Here is a 22,918-nt window from a genome sequence, read left to right as displayed (position 1 = left end):
GTGCATTGAAAGCTACAGCAAGTCAAATAGAACCCGTCTCATCCTGGCTGGAGGACATTCAGCCTCATCTAGTCCTTTCCAACCCCCCAGCCCCACTGTCCCTGATCTACCCGTTCATTCCCTGGTTTTTAATCATGGAAGATCAGCATCCCACGTGGTTGTTTCCTACAGCGATCTGCATGCAAGTGAAGCCTGCTGAGGAATGCCGGCTCCTCCAGACCGCAATCCACCCATCAAGGCATTTTGATATTTACTCCACCTAAGACCCAGCCCACTGCTTGCATCAGGACTGAGGACTTGAGAGAAGGACTGAGGCAAAGTCCTGTAATGTTTACAGGAAACTATGTACAGCCCCTCCCATTAGCCATGATATGACCGCATTGCATAGAGAAGCACAGAGACCAGGTCGTGATGTCACTGGCTCTAAAATGATGTACAATATTAATATGTTGATGAGAAGGTAAACGTGAAATCAAAGAAGGCAAAACGTAAGCACAATAGACCTTCCATATTCTATTTAGAGAGAAAATAATTATAGCTAAAAGATTCACTTTAAATATAAGCAATGCAACAAAAAAAACAAAGCCAAGATTTTACAAACAGATACAAATGGTTCACTTTAATGAGCATTGAAGTGATCAGAAATAGAAAGAGGCTGCATTCATCCATACTGTTAATGCTGTCATAGCAACTCTACATTCCCGTCATGAAACCGCACACGTGTGTGAGTCCAGTGAAATGTGAAATCTTGTTGAAAAAAAAAAAAATACAAATATATGGTAATTATTAGGTAACAGGCTCTTTTAAGTGGTTGATCGAATAAAATAACGATGATCGTCTCACAGCTGTCCGGATTTATGGGGGGGGGGGGGATGGTCAAGATCACAAAGTAGGCTTTGGCATGGTCTGTGGCTCTTGGTAAGACCAGGACGACAGAGAGAGGTCCCAAAACGTGTCACATTGTGGAATCTAGACATTTGAGAGCTGGCAGCTCAACATTTGGTTCCGTTACCACAGTTTTGGTGAATCCTGACCGGGTCTCCTGTCCATGTGTGGCTTCTTCCTTGGTTATGACTTTGGTCTCCTGAGCGCCTGGGTTTTGCCACTGCTTGAACTGGCAGGTGGTGACCAAAATGGCTGCCTAAATCAGAACTAAACCCATCCATTTAATGATTTCAAAAAACAATTATATTCCTGGCATTGCCGGGAAGCTGTCACTTGTGGTTGCAACCAAATTGTGAAACCATCAAATGGCTGGGGTCATAACTCATCACATGTGATTGTGGGCAGCACAGTGGTGTAGTGGTTAGCACTCTCACCTAGCAGTAAAAAAGGTTGCTGGATCAAATCCCAACCACGACACTACCCGCCTGGGGTTTGCATGTTCTCCCTGTGCCTGCGTGGGTTTCCTCCAGGTACTCTGGTTTCCTCCCACACTCCAAAAGACATGCAGGTAGGTTAATTTGACTTCTGTCCAAAATCAGCCCTAGTATATGAATAGGGACCTTGGATTGTGGGCTCCTTGAGGGTAGGGACCGATGTGAGTGTGCAATGTACAAGGATAGGGACAATTGTAGACACTCACTCAGGCTGGACTGGTGTCTTTATTCAACCTTAGGAACTATGTGCAGCTGCAGGTCTAACAGAGGCAAAAATGGCCACTTCCTTGGCTGAAAAGAATAGAAGGGTTTAGTTCCGTTTTAAATTATTAACATACCACTTATAAAAGCAACCAATGGTCTGCAAAGAGAACCAGTCATCAATGGACATTTGTGGTAATATAGATGCCCACTCTTAAACCATTATAACAAGGAAACTGTTTTTCACATGAATTACTTGTCTTATCGTTATTTGCTTGTACTCTCTCCTTGGCAGAGCAGAGATGTCAGGTGGAGTGTCAGATGATAAGACCCCCATAGGGGCTGTCCAATCTCATGCCTGAAACTGCCATATTGTAAATATGCTGTTGGGATTATACAAAACATTTGCTCATTTTCAGCTTTGTTCTCCTTCAGCACAGGACAGGAGTGTATCACACTGAGGCAGGCAGGCAGGAAACAGGACAGCCCCCATACATTGCACACGGTGCAGAACAAGGAACGTTAAAATCGGGAAAAGATCAGCTTCTGGAAGACCACAGGTTATACTGGCGACTAGTTCTTTGCTCTCTGCCTGCTTTTTTTGGGCACAGTTTACACAGTACAGGTTCTCTAAGTTTGGGCAATGTAAAAGTAGTACAAAAAAAAAAAAAAAAAAAAAAAAAAGGTAAAACTAGCGTTTTGTTACAAAAGAAATTGAAGAGTTACATATATTTATTTTATGAAGTGCTCTAAAAAAATTGCAGGAATTTGGCTTCTAAAGCCAACTCAACCCTTTCTTTACTCAAGAGTTTTTCAATAAAGCAGTGCAAAGAGCTACGACAATGTGCCAAGTCAACTAATCCAGAGGCCCAAATCAGAAATTGTCTTTGATATCAGTTCAAATATCAGTTCCAAAAAAAAAAATTCTCTTAAAATCCAACTCAAAGCCAAAGCTTTTGTTTGGTTTTAAATAGAGCCGAAGAACCTTTGTTACGTTTTTATCGCCATCTGTGTCCCTACAAGGACAGGACATTGTGGAAAAATCTTTCTAATGGGCACACCAACAAAACAACTTTTACCAAAACGAGGAAAAGTTTGGACTTCCGACAATGTTTTTAATGCTGTCCATGCTTCTCTGTCCTTGAGAAAACCATAAGTTCCATTTTTTATATGGGTGTCACAGAGGCATGAACCGAGGGACATTTTCCACAATGGGAACCATACAGAAATGTCAACCTTTCCACACTCTTTACAGAATTTTTGCCTGCAGTTGGGCTTTCAATTGGGACTACAGTTGGCCGTTGTTAATACTTAAACCCTCTTACCAAGCCATTTGTATATAATGCATTCTAAAGTACATTATTTTTACTTTACTCCAAAAGGTGGTATAGGACAATTGCTTCAACCAGATATACAGTATGTATTGTTTTTACCATCACGTAGACCTGGCTTTGAATTTATGTAAACAGAGCTGGTCAACCTGTTGAAGTATTGGAGTCTAGGCCGGGACTGTGAAGAAAACCATTCTAAATGAATAGACTGTGTCTACAATATAAGCCACCAGGTTGATATAAGTCAAGATGGTTATCCCGACTGCATCATCCCAAGGACACTCATAGCCAGCTGGACATTGACCTCTGTCTGGAAAGGCCCTGAAGAAGTAGTAGGGCCATATGACCGCCACGGTGACATACATGGCCACTGCCAAGATATTGTAACCAATGAGAATCTTCTCAAAGCTGAAGGGCAGTCTAGGCAAGATACGTCCAATGGTTAGGATGATGATCAAAGTGGTAATGATGAAGCAAATGGAGTAGACAGCTACACACCACTGCAAACCTGGGCTGAAAGAAACCGGTAGAAGAAGAGAGAAGATAATACAGGCAACGTAGGCTTCAAATACCTTCAGCAGGCCAGGGATAGTAGAGAGGAAGCCACTAATCTCTCCTGGTTTTGCCCTGGTAATTCCCACTTCGATGGCATAGGCGAAAAAGCACAGGATGGACATGGCAGTGGCAGAACTCATACAGGCACATACATGTCCGCTGCAGCCGCCCTTCAGGAAGACGGATGGGTACATGATGGATGTGGTAAGGAGCATCAATGAAGCCAACATGGAGAAGGCTGAAGTAAAGTCATCCCAGGAGATAGGAACTCTACTGGCAAACCCTGTCAGCTCCAGAACAACAATTAAGATAGTCACCACAAAACACAGGATCCACGTAATCATACTCCAGGCTCCATATTGGTTTTGGTACATTTGGACACTGGCCACCAAGCTGAAGGCGGTGCAGGAGAAGAAGATTTGGAGGAAGCGGAGGATCAGCAAGGGATTGAAAAAGGAGCGAAGTTCCATCTTGCGGTTATGAAGCTATAACGAGGTGAAGGTGTACAGAGGTGACCCGAATGAGGATATCAGAGAGGAATCTGTTCTATGACTAATTTCCAACAAGCTTCCACCTTTGCTGTATGAAGCGGTCTGTTCCTAAAACACAAGAAAAAAAAACGTGATGTAGGTGCTGAAATGTTATTAATCTCATATACAATGTTGAAACGCAATTCAGGGCAAAACTTTTCTTGGAGGGAAGAGTTAGAACTTCTATCAGACTTATTGCTGTTTGTGTCTTCAATCAGTTTGCCATATTGTACATGATGTCTGTGTCTTTACCTGTTCTGTCCGACTCCTGCCACTAGGACAGGAAATTTCTCTTATGGGGACACAGGCACAGCAGCAACATCCTAACAAAGGTTGTAAACCTTTCTTGCTTTACTATAAAATGTATTTTCATCGCTGTTGGGAGTCCTTGCTCAGTGGATTTTACCTCCCTTCCTGTTCTCGCTGACACTTGGGCAACCAGAACAAGAATTTAGGTAAATCTCCCCAGCAAGGATCTGGCACCAAAACAGGAAGCGAGTTAAATCTCCTCAGCAGGGACACTTTTGTCTGGCACCATTCATACAGATAGAAATTGGTGAGATTTTTTATTGCACTTTCTGTCCTGTCTGTGCCTGTCATGTAGACAGGAAAAGAGGAAAAAACTCCCAAATATAGGCACATCTAAGTATGCAGGCATCCGGGGTAAAGCTATGCACATAGACCATCCTCCTCACTGCTCTCACGGCTGTCAGTCTGCAATCGTGACCGGGAAGACTACCCTGCAGTACAGCGATCTGAAAGTGAGGCTTGAAGCGCTCATGAAGAGCAGGGTGGAAGGGATGACGTCAATCGCGGTGAGGAGGACGGTCTACGTGGACAGCTTTACCCCGGATGCCTGCATACTTAGAAGTGCCTGTTTTATTCATCAACCATGTGAATTGCTAAAATGTACTTTCATTAATGCTGCTACACTTTGGAGGCGCCTCTCTTCTCTTTGATACGCAGTTCTGACTTGACATCACTTGTATATCAAGTTAAAATTTTAAAAATGTGCTTGTCTTGCAAAACACTCTCAAACCCAGTTACTCACAGTACAGTAAAACCTTGGATTGAAAGTTGTGTTCCATGTACATACCCCCCAACTCTCTAAAAAGGAAAGCGGGACACCCCCTGCCATGTCCCTGGACCATGAAGGATACACACAGAGAAAAAAAAATTAAATGGTTAAACCACCAAGCATTTTCTTTTTATATCACTACTTTATCTTTATATCGACTTTTCAAAATAGCAAAAATTCAATTATTCTGATTTTGGATGAAAGGTCTAGTGTAGGCTTTGTCAACCAGAGACGCATGGAACCCCGGGATTCCTCCAGAGTTTGCTAGGGATTCCTTGAGGAATAAACCATTTCTGCCTCTGAGATGAGCAACCACTGACACCAATGATTTTTTCAGCTATTTGTAATGGGAGAATTCCTCCCACTGACCCCCAACGCAAGGGGCATTCCTCCCACTGACCCCCAACGCAAGGGGCATTCCTCCCACTGACCCCCAACGGAAGGGGCATTCCTCCCACTGACCCCCAACGGAAGGGGCATTCCTCCCACTGACCCCCAACGGAAGGGGCATTCCTCCCACTGACCCCCAACGGAAGGGGCATTCCTCCCACTGACCCCCAACGGAAGGGGCATTCCTCCCACTGACCACCAGAGGCTGTAGATGTATTTGTTTTGGCAGGGGTTCTCTAAAACCTGAAAGTTATTTCAATGGTTCCTTCAAAAAAATAATAATTATATAGGAAAGGCCGGTCAAATGCAATATTAAAAACTTTTGATAGTTAAATAGTCTATTTTTGTGAAGGCTATAAACCAGACAAAAAAAAAATAAATATATAAAAAAAAAAAAGGGGGACAAGGGAGGAGGAAAAATGTAGAGAGGATTTGGTTCTACAAGACGGACTGTCCTTAAAAATGAGGGATAGTTGGGCCCGTTTGTATGACATGCTTTAGGTTTGGGGTTTGGTTTATTCATTTCCTCAGCCGGTATACTAGCCCCAAATCATATGCTCTGTGACTTTATTTTTCTAAAGGAAAAAAATACACCAACCACTACAACACAGATAAGCCTGCTTGATTGCTCCACATTCATTTATTGCATTATTTACCCAGTCAAAAGTCCAATAGATTATTCAAACATGACATTACAGGCGCTGTTCTGCTCTAAAAAAAGGCCGGACATAGACGTGGATGTTCTTTCATCTGATATAATAAAGGTGTGACAAACTTCTACAAAAATCACATCGATTGCAAACAGTGGATAATATAGCAAATATATGTATGTATAATTTTTACAACATAAAAGTTTCTCAATTCATCAGATGTATTTAGTGTGCAATGATGAAAATGGAAAAAGGTTTTCAGGGAGGTAATCCTTTACATTTTTGATCATCAAAATCTCAAATTTGGAGAAAAAAAAAAAATGATGCATTTAGGGCCAGCTTGGCAGATAATAGGTATAATGTATGCACCAGGTTCACTCAGCTGCAGCTTACAGTCCAACTCCGGGCTCCTCCTCCCACCATTGGATCGCCCTTGTATCCTTTAAAGAAAAAAAAAAAACTCAGCATGTAGGTACTAGGCAGGTTGGAAATATGTACAGCTTAGTTAGCCAGCAGCCGGCCCAGGCTGGGGAAAAGGTTAATGGTTTTAGCTTAGTTCCCGGGTATTTTGGTCCTATTTGGTCCTATTAGGCCCCTATAAAAAGGGGGACAGCTATGGTCCAGAGCTGAAGTAGGAGTGGTAGTGAGAGCGGGAACGTAGGTACGGGTGGCACTGCTGGAGGAACCGGGAATTGTGGAGGACATCCAAGCCATGGACAATGCCATAATGGGTTCTCACTTCAAGGAGGTATGCCTGGGCCACCACATTATTCTAGTTAGGATCAGGGAAAGGACATTTGTTTACATTGAACTGTATGCTGCATTGTGTTTAATAAAGTTATATTACCGTTCTAAGCCTAGTCTGAAGTTACTCAAAGGGGTGCATGTTGGTTCTGGTGTCTCTAAAGCAGTGTTTCTCAACTCCAGTCCTCAAGGCACCCCAACAGGTCATATTTTCAGGATTTCCTTCAGATGAAACAGCTGTGGGAATGACTTAGGCAGTGAAACTGATCAAATCACCTGTGCAAAATAATGGAAAGCCTGAAAACATGACCTGTTGGGGTGCCTTGAGGACTGGAGTTGAGAAACACTGCTCCAAAGAACCTGTAATTGCACTACAGGAAATGACGTAATACTACTACAAGAAAGGTTAACTCGGCCAGACACAGAAAAAGGGAATTTATTTGCTATGGGTTACCAGGTGAAGGAACAAGCTACAAGCAACCAGCTTTTAAGCATGTTACCTGGTAAGGATGGCAGGTTCTCCAGTGTTGAGTGGTTGATGTTCTGGCTTTCTAGCAGTCAGTATCCAATAGCAACTGGATCTGAATCCACGTTACAGAGATCTATGGCCTGGTCATGAGGTACGGAAGGGAGAGAGTTAAAGAGCACTCATAAGGGCACCGCTAGGTGCTCTGTGGACCCCATTCTGTTCCTGGTAGTGAGATAACAGAGGTACACTGGACTGGTGGAGTGGGCGCAGGCTCAACATGTCCCTCCTAATGCAATTCGTTCAGTGTGTAGTGACATGGGACAAGTCAATTTTCAGAGGAACTCTGCACTGCACCCAGTGAAGGCTCATTTCTAGGTCAGGGGAACTACTGTAATGTTAGATTTTCAACATAAATCGCAGTCTCCACCTGGTCCTGGGCATTGATGAGCATTTTCCGTGCGAAAGGTACCACCTCGTGCATGGGCGCAGAAGACCTCGCTCACAAGTATACATACCTGTTTCCCAGGGTTTCTCAGTCGGTTCACATCACGAGTCTTCTTTATCTTCTTCTTTGGCAATGGGCAGACCATCAATACTGCAGAGAGCTTTTCTCTACACCAGTAATTCTAAACCTGGGTTCCTTGATCTGTGGTTGATTGACCTATCTTATGGTGCCTTCCGAATTTCCCAAGACCTAAAAATTACTTCAAGGGTTCCTCTGGGTTCCTTCAAGGGTTTGGTAAAAAGGCATCATCCTCTAGTGAATCCAGGGGCGAAAGAATGTGGGGGGAACCATGACACACTGGGCCCAGGAAGTGTGCTGAATGATGCCTAGAACCCCGAGGTGAAGTGGCACAGCATCACCGGATTGGTAATTTGGCAAGTCTGGTAGGACTACCTCAGAAAATAGGGGAATATAGCAGCCAGAGCTATTTTAAGAGCTGCTGTGGGGATCTATTGTTTGTTAATTGCCCAATATAAAACTGCCTGTACTCTGTAATAATAATTTAAAAAAAGCTTTCACTGAAATACTCACCTTCCCCTAGGGACTGTCTCCTGGAAATACTCTGCACCATCCAGAATTGGTCTTTTTCCATGTTGAATAGCGTCCAGTGTCATCACTTTCCTGGGCTTACAAGGGAATATTGCAGAGAAGAGTCATGTCCATACATACAGGCTGTTCTTTGCAGCATTTAGGTCCACCCATCAACAATGAAGGATAGAAGAGGACCCCACTCATGTGATGAGCGAGAATACAGCTAAGGTACATATAATGAGATTTCTTTTTAAAGCAGTCGTTTTTAAACAGGTAAGCTAATGATAAAGCTTACCCGTAGGCACAGTAGAAATCTCCAAGACATGCACCATTTAGGAGATATCCACAGTGGCAGCAGCCTTTGATGTCACCAGCGAATGTGCAGTGTGCTCTGCGCACACTGAGTGGGCCATCAACGAAGAGAGATGTATTGCGATTGTGACTCCTGTACTCATGAGCGGGAGTGATGTCAATGCAGCCTGGCCACAAACCGCCAGAGAGTGAAAACACGGAAGGTAGACTGGAGGATGAAGATGCAAGTGCCTGCACATGGGCGTCCGCAGGTAGGGGCAAGGGGGGTCAAGTGCCCCCCTTGAAATCAGGGATCAAATCTTAAATTCAGCACAGTTCCATCACTATTAGGGTGACACCATCAAGGTTCTGTCAAGCCCCCCTATCAGTGTAGTGTGACTGCGGGCCCTTATCCCTGCTCAGTCCAGCAGAGAACTCAGCGGCGCTGCGACAGGAGAAAGGTGAGCTGCAGGATATCAGGTTTCCCCCGGTCACCCTCCCTTTCTCCTGTCAGGGAGAAGAGACGACGGCTCTCACCAGGTTCCCCGCCCAGCTTCCTGCCCACTCCGTTCCTTCCCTATTGGCCACAACTGAGGGCCAATCAAAGGAGACTAGGAGAGGAGAGCATCATGGGACATGTAGTCCCAAAGATTGGCAGCCCGATTTTCTACAGGGAGGAGGCTACAGCTCGATCAAGAGAGAGATTGAGAGACTGCAGCCTGGAAAAAAAGGTAAGGGAGAGAGTGCTACAGGACAAAGAACGAGGAGTGTGCTGGGCAGAAACCAGAGAGCTACACTGCCCCGTGCCACCAGAGAGCCATGCTTTCCAGCGCCACCAGAGAGAGGCACACTGCCCAGCACCGCCAGAGATAAAAAGACTGAGCCACTGCCAGGGTACACTACTGACCAGAGTCACCCCTGGGAAACCCAGAGTGAGCAATGGTCAAGCCGGAGGGATCACTGCCGTAGTTTCGCTGGGTCTGGTAAGAGGGTCTGTCGGCCATTATCCACTACTTATCCTAGGGACTGTACTATGTCTGCAGTCTCTGACCATGATAATGTGATAATGACATTGTCGAAAAGGGGCGGTGCATGGGTGACCCTAAAATTATGCCCCCCCCTGAAAAAAGTTCTGCGGACGCCCATGTGCCTGCAGCAGTGACAGCGCCACTGGAGGGCTCCATTAATGCAATGCATACTAGCCCGTTATGTCATTACCTATTAACCTTCAGGGAATTTTTTTTTTTTTTTTTTTTGCAATGAAGTTTTCTACTGGTTTAATGTGGCAGCATTAATGGAATAAAATTATACCAGCGCAAAAAAGTTAAAATATAAAAAACAGCTGCTGAACACTCAAGGCAAGTATACAAAAAATCCCAGGCAATAATACTACAAAGAATAGTGCAGCGCTAAATATCACAATTAATACATCTCCTCATCCAAAAACTACTTTAAATCCGCTCTTTTTTTGTTCAAAATTCCCTTACTTTTTCCACTTTCAACTAGAACATGCAATTCCTCTTTAAATTGAAACATCGGATCCTTAGTTAATAATTGACATGTTCCCTGGTTGCTCAACAAGCGATTCATTTTGGTTTGACAATAGGACCTACTCGAAAACCGCCAAACCTCCTCCCTTATCTGCAGGGCGTATAACGATATCTTTGTTCTTTTCCAGGGAGGCTAGACTATTTTTTTATATTTTGGGGGTCTGCCACTTTTTTAATCTTTTAATCCCTGGTGGCTCAACCTCTTCTGATCACAGGGACCTTCCACTTTTTTAATCTTACCTAAATCTCTGGCTACCATGTTCTTAAAAACATCACAGTACTTGTCATCACTTTTTCAAGGATTAAAAACAGACTTTTCCCCGCAAATTAGAATGTACTCCTTCAGATGAAGGCACATTTCTAGTAATGGGATTGGATAAAATATACTTTTTAATATTTAAATTATGCATAAACTTCTGTAGATTAATGTAAGTTTGAAATGTATTTTTTTTTTTTTTTTTTTTTTTTTTTTTACAGGAGCAAATTTTAGCATTTTAACAGACATATTTCATCCTCATTAAAGGAGGGTACCACTTAGGTTATAGATACCAGCACCTACTGGGGTTTTTGCCTTTTCTAATCTCCTATCCCCTCTCCTTCCTCTCTGTCTTATTTTGCATGGTTGGTCTCGACTCTCGAGTAGGGTTTAGAGTCCCTTCGCCATCCATCTGGGTTTGGTGGATGTTGAGACTGGGGGCCATGTATGTACAGTGGATATAACAATTCTACATACCCCATGTTAAAATGTCAGGTTTCTGTGCTGTAAAAAAAATAAATTATATATATATATATATATATATATATATATATATATATATATATATATATATATATATATATATAATTTTAATCCGATTTATATATAAATATAACAAAGATAAATAAATTTTACAACTTTTTCCACCTTTAATGTGACCTATGAACTGTACAACTCAATTGAAAAAACAAACAAATCTTTTAGGATTGGGTGAGATTAAAAATAAAATAATGTGGTTGGAAAGGTATGCACACGCTCTTATAACTGGGGCTGTAGCTGTGTTCAAAATTAAGCAATCACAGTCAAACTCTCTACACTGTTAAATAGGAGTCAGTACACACCTGCCATCATTTAAAGTGCCTCTTATTAACCCCAAATAAAGTTCAGCTGTTCTAGTAGGTCTTTCCTGGCATTTCCCTAGTCGCATCCTACAGAAAAAGCCATGGTCTGCAGAAAGCTTCCAAAGCATCAGAGGGACCTCGTTGTTAAAAGGTATCAGTCAGGAGAAGGGTACAAAAGAATTTCCAAGGCATTAGATATACAATGGAACGCAGCAAAGACGGTCATCATAAAGTGGAGAAACCATGGCACAAACAGTGACATTACCAAGAACTGGACGTCCCTCCAAAATTGACGAAAACACGAGAAGAAAACTGGTCAGGGAGGCTGCCAAGAGGCCTACAGAAACATTAAAGGAGCTGAAGGTATATCTGGCAAGTACTGGCTGTGTGGTACATGTGGCAACAATCTCTCATATTATTCATATGTCTGGGCTATGGGGTAGACTGGCAAGATGGAAGCCTTTTCTTATGAAGAACAACAACCAAGCCCAGCTAAATTTTGCAAAAACACATCTGAAGTCTCCCAAAAGCATGTGGGAAAATGGGTTATGGTCTGATGAAACCAAAGTTTAACTTTTTGGCCATAATTCCAAAAGATATGTTTGGCACAAAAACAAAACACTGCACATCACCAAAAGAACATCATACCCACCGTGAAGCATGGTGGTGACAGCATCATGCTTTGAGGCTGTTTTTCTTCAGCAGGAACAGGACCCTAGTCAAGGTAGAGGGAATTATGAACAGTTCCAAATACCAGTCAATATTGGCACAAAACTTCTGCTAGAAAGGTGAACATGAAGAGGAACTTCATCTTTCAGCTTGACGACGACCCAAAGCATATATTCCAATCAACAAAGGAATGGTTTCAGCAGAGGAAGATTAAAGTTTTGGAATGGCCCAGCCAGAGCCCGGACCTGAATCCTATTGAAAATCTGTGGGGTGATCTGAAGAGGGTTATGCACAGGAGATGGCTTCACAATCTGACAGATTTGGAGTTTTTTTGCCAAGTCGAGATGTGCCATGCTGATAGACTCATACCCAAAAAGACTGAGTGCTGTAATAAAATCAAAAGGTGCTTCGACAAAGTATTAGTTACTCCAGGGGAATGGCAGTGGACTTTGCATGTGCCCAAACTAAAGTTGGGCTTTAATGCTGGCCACCGGAGCTGCATGCACTCTCTCTAAAATGCTCTAACATGCTGTTCTACTCTAACTACCTAAGCAATGTAGCCATACACCTCTAACCCGACCCCCGACACAAGAGAAGAGTGGCTACAGAGGCAGGGAGTATGAACTGGAGCTGGATGTCTCTTGGCATACCTGACCAGACAGTATCACCGCCCCCCCATAGCCATTCCGCGTATACTTACCACACAGAGCCGAATCAGTGACACCCCTGGGGACATCATTGAAACCCTTTTAAATTTCTACAAAGACCTATATACCTCCAGAGCTGACTACAACGAAGCCCAACTAACTGAATACCTCTCCCCTCCCTCACGACTGAACAGAAAGATGAGCTAGAGGCACCTAACTCAGTTGAAGAAATCGCAGTAGCCGTCTCACAAATGCCTGCTCATAAAACTCCCGGCTTGGATGGCTATCCAACCGAATTGTACACACAATTTAAAGACATACTATTCCCATTTCTTTTACACACCTACAACAAGGCTTTAGATATAGGGGTCCTCCCCCCTACTATGCATGAAGCCTTGATTATACTTTTACTAAAACCCTACAAGGACCCACTTAAATGAGAATCATACTGCCCGATAACACTCATAAAATGTGGATGTTAAGATCCTGGCCAAAGTGTTGGCAAACCGTTTAAACACTGTAGTGACGACCCTGGTACACAGTGACCAGGGAGGATTTATACCCGGAAGGTCCACCAGAATGAACATCCCCAGACTATTCCATAATCTGCAATACCCACACAATTGTCTTCCTACAAGGGCAATAGTATCCCTAGATACATGTAAAGCATTTGACAGTGTGGAATGGCCGTACCTCTTTCAGGTGTTGAAAATGTACGGCTTTGGCCCCAGAATGGAGGCATGGATAAAACTCCTTCATGCTTCACCGAGGGCCCATATTCAGGTTAACTCTACAGTCACCGAGTCCTTCATAATCAATAGGGGCACAAGACAGGAGTGTCCACTGTCCCCCCCCCCCCCCCTCCTCTTTGCCCTGGCCATGGAGCTGCTAGCGGTATGTATCCGCTCCTCTCCATCAATAAAAGGTCTCCCCATTGCCGCCATTGAGGAATAAATCTCGCTCTATGCGGATGACACCTTGGTGTTCCTGGCAGACACCGATGTGTCACTCCAAACATTGTTATCCGAGATCAATATATTTGGAGACTACTCCGGATTCAGGGTGAATCGGGACAAATCCAGTCTTTTCCTCTTGGACCCAGACGCAATTTCTCATATTTACCCAGACTCTAATCTGCAGGTGGTGTCCTCCTTTAGGCATCTTGGGGTTCTGGTGCAGACACCTCTGTCCACTTACATTATCAATAACTTAGACCCACTACTAACTCCCTTAAAAGGAGAAAACTAAACAGTGGATGGAACTGCCCCTGGATCTCATGGTGAGGGCAAATACCCTCAAAATGATCTATTTACCAAGACTGCTATACATCCTGGCCAACTCCCCATGCAAAATACCTAAATCTATTTTCAAAACGTATAGACACAATCTGTACAACGTTCCTGTGGAATGGCAGATCCCCCAGAGTGGCACTTGAGACACTAAGGTTACCGACACACTTGGCAGGATTGGCATTTCCAAACTTCTTTCTATATTGCCTAGCATCTCGACTTGTGCATATCCATGACTGGCTACACCTGATAGCAGCAAATGCATGTACTACCACTGAGGGGGCCATTGCGTCCTCCATGGAAACCCTTCACAATATTGTCTATAGGGACAAAATCCCGCCGTGCCACTTCTATGCTGGCCACATCCCTTTCATTGTTCAAATACATCACCACCAAAATAACACGGCACACATGGTCGGTATCCCTGAATAACCCTCTATGGTTCAATCCCACCTTGCAGGAACTTTACTCTTTACCTGACTCTAAACGTTGGTACTCCAAAGGGATTAAATACCTTTGTCACCTATACACTGCACAAGGCTTTAAATCCTTCCATCAGCTCAGACTTGACTTTGACTTGCCGCACTCATACCCGTTTTACTACTATCAGTTCAGACATGCTATCAGAGCACAGTTCGGCTCCTTAGATGACCCAACTAACCTACCACCACTAGAGAAACTGCCAAGACAACCTGACCCTACTAAACTTATATCTACTTATTACGCTGCCCTAATGACTGACTTTAACCCTAGATTTAGTAGGGCCCAGGAAAAATTGATCTCTATGGACATTTCCCTTGCAGAGGAGGACTGGACGGAGTTTAGTGACACATACAAAACATCAGTTATTTCCTCAAGAGATCGCATTATACAGGTAAAATTTTTCCATCAATCTCACCTCACCCCAACCAGGTTGAAAAAGATGGGTTTGTCACCCAACGTTTCCGCGGCTGCGGCCAAGAAGCCGACTTCCTACACTGTTTTTGGGCATGCCCAATGGTTCAGAGCCTCTGGGCAGAGGTTGGCTCCTTTATCTCCACAGCCCTAGGCCTCCCTAACATTATTCACCCCAAGAATTGTCTGCTGGGCATCTTTGGTGACCTGCAAATATCGATGCCTGCCAAAAGGCTACTCCGCATTCTATACTTTTATGTTAGAAAAGTTATATTGTTGTCATGGAAAGGAACACAGAGCTCTTTAAAAAACCTTATGGTTGAAGCTATGTCAACGATGCTATCCCAATGTACAAACTTACCTTTGAACTTCGGAAACGAAGCAAAAAACATTCCACAAAATATGGGACAGGTGGCTGGCTAGCCCCCTCACCCTCCCCTCACAATAGAAATAGACTGCAGATTGCCTGTAGGTCGTGCCACTCTATAAACATATATATATATATATAATTTTACTGGTCCCAAGTAACCGACACCTTGATTGTATTCTACATATGAATGTATGATACTTAAAGCGGGAGTCCACCGGGACTCCGCGTTTTTTTTTTTTTTTTTTTTAAAAGCCAGCAGCTACAAATACTGCAGCTGCTGACTTTTAAATAGTGACACTTACCTGTCCAGCGCGCCCGCGATGTCGGCACCCGAAGCCGATCGCTCGCTCGGCTGCCGGGTCCCGCCGCCATCTTGGGTATGGGAATCAGGAAATGGAGCCTTTCGGCTTCATTTCCCGGTTCCCTACTGCGCATGCGCGAGCCGCGCGGCGCAATCCGGACGGTCCCCGCTGCCTCTGGGATCTGTGCGTTTCCCAGCAGGCAGCGGGGCACTTGCTGAAGGGGGCGGGCGTTTGCGGAACGGGGGCGTAACGTACGCCCCGTTCCGCAGAGAGCTAGCCCGGAAGTGGGTGCAGTTACCTGGATTATCCAGGTAACTGCACCCCCCTCCCCCCTGAAAGGTGCCGATTGTGGCGCCGGAGGGGGGGGGGGATTCCGATGAGCGGAGGTCCATTTTAGGGTGGACCTCCGCTTTAAACAATGTATTATCATAAGTCTCCAGGGCTGGATTAATGTAGGGGCTATTGGAGCTGCAGCTCCAGGCCCCTACCTTAATATAGGCCCAGCCACCCAAAAAGGACATGGAAAGCAATGGGTCAACGGGAAGAGATCTTCCCTGGCGGGCCCTGCATTCCACATGCACCGCCTGGGCAGGGTGGTGCGATTGATAATGGGCACTGCACAAGCAGTCCTAACAGAAGCCTGGGGCAAGCCAATGCTGGGCTCTTACAGAAGTCTGGGGCTTCCATAGTGTTAGGCCTGTGCAGCTGCACTCTTTCAGCTCAGAGTGCACACCAATGCACGGCCCTTACAGAAACCTGGCAAATCAAATGCCAGGCTTCTCTAGTGTTATGCCTGTGCGGCTGCGCACTTTTGAGTTTGGGCGCATGCCAGCACAGGCTCTTGGAAAGCAGAAGGGTGCCCAGTAAAAGGCCCACCAAAATCCTCAGCACCAAGCACATGATGCTCTTAATCCAGCCCTATAAGTCTCCCAAATGCACAAGCCTAGTATTTGAGGCTGTGTATTTGAGGCCAAGTTTTGTTCTTGTTTTTGTAAAGCATATATTTTTTTTTTTGGTTCGTCTCTTTGTCATAAAACTAGCAAAGCTAGCTCTGACGCCTGGAAAAATTCGCATTAAAAACTTGATTTTTACCGTGTTTTGCATTGGCGGTTTTGCGCGTTTTTTAGCATTAGCGTTAAGTAGCGTTTTTTTAAAGAAACACATCTCTTGGCTATAGCACTCCCAAATTCCCCACAATGTCACAGAAAACAAGGAAAATATGTTACGCGTTTATGCGCGATTCACGTTTTTTACAGCTCTAGCTCCGTGCCACGGAACACACTGGTCCTGGGGTTTTTTTACAGCTTAAAAACGCCTATTACTGAGGGCCACCGGCTCTGGACCCAGAAGAAAGGCGGGGACAACTCTGGAGCACGGAGAGCAAAAGTATAACTTGGCAATGCTTTTTTTCCCTTAGAAGTGGGGGGCAGGAAAAAAAAGAAAAAAAGAAGGTATACTTTAAAGGGTAACTCCACTATTGCGGGTAAAAAAAAAAAAAAAAAAAGGAAATAAAGAATAATAATAAATATAGCGTATACAATTGCGACTCAAGTTTGAATTGAATGTTATTTAAAAAAAAACAAAAAACACCCTTTCCTTTTCAATCTAGGAGTGCTAGGAGTAGTGATTCAGGATTGTGTTGGGAAAGGAATGGGAGAAGAGGATTTGTGCTAGGAGGGGGGATTTGGGGGGTTTGTGCTAGAAGAGGTGATATGGTAGAAGGGGGTGGGCATTTGTGCTACTAGGGACGATTGGGGAACGTTTGTGCTAAGAGGAGGGATGGGGGCAGATATTTGTGCTAGGAGGGAGATTTGCAGAGGGGGGATGTATATTTGGAGGGGGCACTTGAGGGGTAGAGGATTTGTATTGGGAGGGGCATTTGTGCTAGATGAGGGGAATTGGTGATATGGTAGAGGGGGGAGGGGGATTTGTGCTAAAAGGAGATTTTTTTTTGCAGGGGGGGGGGGGTTTGCTAATAGGGATGATTAGAGGGGTATTTGTGCTAGGAGGGAGATTTGGAACAGGGGGAGAGAGAATGTATACTCGGAGAGGATTTGCATTAGGAGGGGTGATTATTTATACTTTGAGGGGGGGTTTTACCAGAGGGGCAGATTTGAACGGGGGGGGGGGGGGGAATTTATGCTTAGGCGTAATCATGCAGATAAATGCACAATTTTTTTAGGGGGTGGATTTTTACTGACACATAATTCTTATAACTCTTGGGGGGGGGGGGGGGGGTTTGCAATGGTGACCTTGTTTCCACACTGTTCACACCTATGCATTTTTTGCAATAAAGTCAGAAAACGTAAAGATGTTTTTATTGGCCTTATAGAATACCGTATATACTCGAGTATAGGCCGACCCGAATATAAGCCGAGGCCCCCAATTTACCCCGAAAAAAACTGGCAAACTTATTGACTCGTGTATAAGCCGAGGGTGAGATATGCCTGTCCATCCCTGTGTGTCCGTCCATCCCTGTGTGTCCGTCCATCCCTGTGTGTCCGTCCATCCATCCCTGTGTGTGTGTGTGTCCATCCATCCATCCATCCCTGTGTGTGTGTGTCTCCATCCATCCATCCATCCATCCCTGTGTGTGTGTGTCTCCATCCATCCATCCCTGTGTGTGTGTGTCTCCATCCATCCATCCATCCCTGTGTGTGTGTCCGTCCATCCCTGTGTGTCCGTCCATCCCTGTGTGTCCGTCCATCCATCCCTGTGTGTGTGTGTGTCCATCCATCCATCCATCCCTGTGTGTGTGTGTCTCCATCCATCCATCCCTGTGTGTGTGTGTCTCCATCCATCCATCCCTGTGTGTGTGTGTCTCCATCCATCCATCCATCCCTGTGTGTGTGTCCGTCCATCCCTGTGTGTCCGTCCATCCCTGTGTGTCCGTCCATCCATCCCTGTGTGTGTGTGTGTCCATCCATCCATCCATCCCTGTGTGTGTGTGTCTCCATCCATCCATCCCTGTGTGTGTGTGTCTCCATCCATCCATCCCTGTGTGTGTGTGTCTCCATCCATCCATCCATCCCTGTGTGTGTGTGTATCCATCCATCCCTGTGTGTGTGTGTGTGTGTGTGTGTGTGTGTGTGTGTGTGTGTGTGTGTGTGTGTGTGTCCAGCCTACCTGTGTCCCGAGCCTTTGTCCCGAGCCTCCGTCCCGTGCCTTGCCTCCTTGCCTCCGTCCCGTGCCGTGCCTTGCCTCCATCCCGTGTCGTGCCTTGCCTTGCCTCCGTCCCGTCCCGTCCCGTGCCGTGCCTTGCCTTGCCTCCGTCCCGTGCCCTCTTCGTCGGCGCCTCGGCGGCCATTGTAAAATTCAAAAGCCGCGCCTCCGCCTTCGCCTGTGATAGGCGGAACACTGAATTTCCCAGCAGCCTGTGTTCCGCCTATCACGGACATCGTATCATCCTCGTCCGTAGTACGAGGATGATACGATGTCCGTGATAGGCGGAACACAGGCTGCTGGGAAATTCAGTGTTCCGCATATCACAGGCGAAGGCGGAGCCGGAGGCGCGGCTTTTGAATTATAGAATGGCCGCTGTCTGTCTGCTCGACACGCTGATCGAGCGGGCAGACAGCGATGACTCGAGTATAAGCCGAGGGGGGCACTTTCAGCCTCAAAAAAGAGGCTGAAAATCTCGGCTTATACTCGAGTATATACGGTAATTGTGTGCAAGAGCATTATTCATAACTACAATTATTTTTTATAATTGCTGTTACAACCAGAACTTTTATCCTAAGCTCACTTTGTAGTGTACCGACTATACTGACAGCTCTCCTACTACCTGTCCTTCATTTAGACATACACTATATTACCGAAAGTATTGGGACACCTGCCTTTACACGCACATGAACTTTAATGGCCTCCCAGTCTTAGTCCGTAGGGTTCAGTATTGAGTTGGCCCACCCTTTGCAGCTAGAACAGCTTCAACTCTTCTGGGAAAGCCATCCACAAAGTTTAGGAGTGTGTCTATGGGAATGTTTGACCATTCTTCCAGAAGTGCATTTGTGTGGTCAGGCACTGATGTTGGACGAGAAGGCTGGCTCGCTGGCTCCGCTCTAATTCATCCCAAAGGTGTTCTATCAGGTTGAGGTTGAGGTCAGGGCTCTGTGCAGGCCAGTCAAAACTCACTCATCCATGTCTTTATGGACCTTGCCTTGTGCGCTGGTGGGCAGTCATGTTGGAACAGGAAGGGGCCATCCCCAAACAGTTCCCACAAAGTTGGGAAAATGAAATAGAAGTCTTGGTATGCCAATGTCTTAAGAGTTCCCTTCCCAAGCCCAACCCCTGAAAAGCAACTCCCATACCATAATCCTCCCTCCACCAAATGATTTGGAGCAGTGAACAAAGCAAGGTCCGTAAAGACATGGATGAGCGAGTTTGGGGTGGAGGAACTTGACCAGCCTGCACAAAGTCCTGACCTCAACCTTACTAAGCACCTTTGGGATGAATTAGAGCAGAGACTGCAAGCCAGGCCTTCTCATCCAACATCAGTGAACGACTTCACGAGTGGAAGAATGGTGAAACATTCCAATAGACACACTCCAAAACCTTGTGGACAGCCTTCCCAGAAGAGAGTTGAAGCTCTTATAGCTGCAATAGTTAGCAATTAGATGCTTCCATTGTTTTGTACAAGGAATTCTGGTTGTACGATGCTGTCAGGTAACTAATGGTCTACAATAGCTTGACTTTTTGACATGTATGACCTATAGCATGTATGATACATAAGTGACAGCTAGAGACACACTCCTAAACCTTGTGGACGGCCTTCCCAGAAGAGTTGAAGCTGTTATAGCTGTAAATGGTGGGCCAACTCATTATTGAACCCTACGGACTAAGGCTGGATTCACACCTATGGCATTTTTAGCATTTTGCAGATTTGCACTACAGAACGTGTTGCATAGGAAATTAACGGACTGTAGCACAAATCTGCAAAATGCAAAAAATGCCATAGGTGTGAATCCAGCCTCAGGCTGGATTCACACCTATGCATTTTTATCGCTTTTTGCAGATTTGCACTACAGAACGTGTTCCATAGGAAACCATGCTAAATGGACTATAGTGCAAATCTTCAAAATGCAAAAAGCATTAAAAATGCATAGGTGTGAATCTAGCCTAAGGATGAGCTCCGGCGTGTTCGCATGCTCCACGTGCAGAGCCCGCCAATAAGTCGGCGCATCGCTGCTCTAATCACAGGCAGTGAGACATTGCCCCGATGCATGGCTGTAGAGATTGGGGCAATGTCTCACTGCCTGTGATTAGCGCAGCACCGCGCCAATTTCCTGGCAGGCTCTGCACGTGGACCATGCGAACACACCGGAGCTCACCCTTAGTTCTGAGGCTAATTTAATGCAGATAAGGCACTAAGTGGGTTTAATTACCACCTTAATCATTCAAAGAACCCGTGTAATTCATATGTGTTCGGGTTTAAAGGGATGAGGTGGCAAACCCTAGTGTAAAGACAGGTGGCCCAATACTTTTGGTAATATAGTGTATATTTATGTTATGCTCAATGACAGGTCACAGTTGACTCTGCCAGCTGCTACACATTTATCTATAGGGCCCTGTGATTCATCGTTACCCCCCTGCCCATAAGCCTGGGTTCACACTGATGCAAATTTACAGCGGGTTTGATGCGTTTAGGAACACACAGATTTAAAGATCATGTAAAAAGCATAGTATTCCGTGGCTTTGGTTCACATCTATGCGTTGCGAGTTTCGTGCGAGGGGGGAAGAAAAAAAAAAAAAAAAAAAGGGGGGGAGAAGGGTCTTGTGCATGTTAACTGCGGGTGCGATGCAAATTTTCTCATAGGCTTCAATTGAACTTGCAGTAAACTCGCAGCACATCTCTGTACATTTTTCACTGTCTGCCTCCTGAAATTTGCGTAAAATTGCGGTAAATTCTCACTAAATTCGCACCAGTCCACCTCAAAAACGCATGGCAAATAAATAAAGAAAAAAACGGATGAAATTCGCAGTACATCGCATTGCAGTAGTGTGGTCCTAGGCTAATGCCCCGTACACACGATCCGAATATCGTACGACCGATCTCACGACCGTTAGTGATGTCATGTGTTGTAATGTATTTGTATTGTATTTTCGGATGACAACTATACTGACTAAACAAAAATCGTACGATCTGTAATCGTACTCGTAATCGTAAAGGAAAATTTCCGTGCATGTCCCATCGAATAATATCGGCTGAACGGTCGTGATCGGCTGTCGAAAGTTGTGCACACACGATCCAAAAATCGTACGATCCTTCCTCAGATGACCGTTTTCGTACGATATTCGGATCGTGTGTATGGGGCATAAGAGTTATTTAATGGCCTCTAAAAACGTGGACCAAGGAGAGACCCAACCACAAAAAGTGTTCCATACCTGTGTGCCCCTACAAAGCCTGGTCACATGCCTTCGCCCGTCCCTGCACACTATATGATGCTTGGCGAAGGTGTCAGATGGCGTCAGCCGATTCGGTGCCAGCTCCTGGTTTACAGGATGTAAAGTTTTTCCTCATCTGTGCTAGGTGGGTGACCCGGGCATCGGCAGGGGACCGTCATCTGCAGCAGAACAGGACAGGAGTGTCCCCCCCCTGGTCGGGATACAACTGGATCCCTTAGATACACCTCTCTGGCTGAATGCCTGGGTGTGTGCCGTCAGCCGGTGCCCGCCCTGTTCAGGTGTGTGCTCAGATATCTGCCTGCTCTGAGATCACACCCAGGAAAACAGGATACACCTCTACCTGATCTCCAACCCCGTCCACCCCCCGGGGGGGGGGGGGGGGGGGGGGGGAGACGATTCGTCACACAACGCTGCAACAGTTTGTGACAACCATTCAGGCATTCAGGTTACACATTTTATTTCTTTTTCTTACTCTATGCAAAAAATAAAAGATTTTCCGCAATGCAAGAGAGCAGTGTCCCATAACATAAAATAAGACAGAAAAAAAAAACAATAGAGCATACATTTAATAAAGCATTCTTTAAGGCTCGATTCACATCTATGCATGTTGCTTTTGAGCGTCTTTGCAATGCTTTTTGTGGTGCTTGTCGCGTTTTTTGACAGGTGTTTTTGCCCTCGATTTTGCCGCGTTTTTTTCTTTTTCTTTTTTTACACTGTGATTGCTTAGCAACCAGATATATACAGTGAAAAAAAAATGAAGAAAAAAAACGCAAATCGCGGCAAAATCGCAGTAAAAACGCGGTACTTGCGTTTTTGATGCAGGTCCATTGACTTCTATTACATGCAAAACGCTGCATTTTGCATGAAAAAAAAGTCCCCGACCCTTTCCAAAAACGCAGAGGCACAAAATGCATTGATGTGAACATGTTCCATAGGAACCCATGTTAAAAAAATTACCCTGCATTTCTGCAAAATGCATCAAAAAACGCATTAGTGTGAATCAAGCCTAAAGGGATACTAAACACACACTATATAATTTACAA

At 45.0% G+C, this 22,918-nt stretch overlaps 1 protein-coding gene across 1 annotated transcript; it reads right to left on the bottom strand.

The window, feature by feature from the left end:
- Window positions 1–591: 591 nt before the first annotated feature.
- Window positions 592–22,164, bottom strand: LOC143924973 (myeloid-associated differentiation marker-like). The gene is made up of 2 exons (XM_077449530.1): window positions 21,855–22,164; window positions 592–4,065 (listed from the first exon to the last, which is right to left on the bottom strand). Exon 2 carries the CDS (start codon window positions 3,934–3,936, stop codon window positions 3,079–3,081), a length of 858 nt encoding a protein of 285 aa, XP_077305656.1. The 5' UTR covers window positions 3,937–4,065; window positions 21,855–22,164; the 3' UTR covers window positions 592–3,078.
- Window positions 22,165–22,918: the final 754 nt, after the last annotated feature.

The sequence above is a fragment of the Lithobates pipiens genome, unplaced genomic scaffold (assembly GCF_037356315.1).
Source record: "Lithobates pipiens isolate NorthernLeopardFrog02 unplaced genomic scaffold, aLitPip1_a1.2 Scaffold_22, whole genome shotgun sequence".
In the NCBI taxonomy this organism is placed as follows: Eukaryota; Metazoa; Chordata; class Amphibia; order Anura; family Ranidae; genus Lithobates; species Lithobates pipiens.
This window is presented reverse-complemented; position numbering and strand designations above follow the sequence as displayed.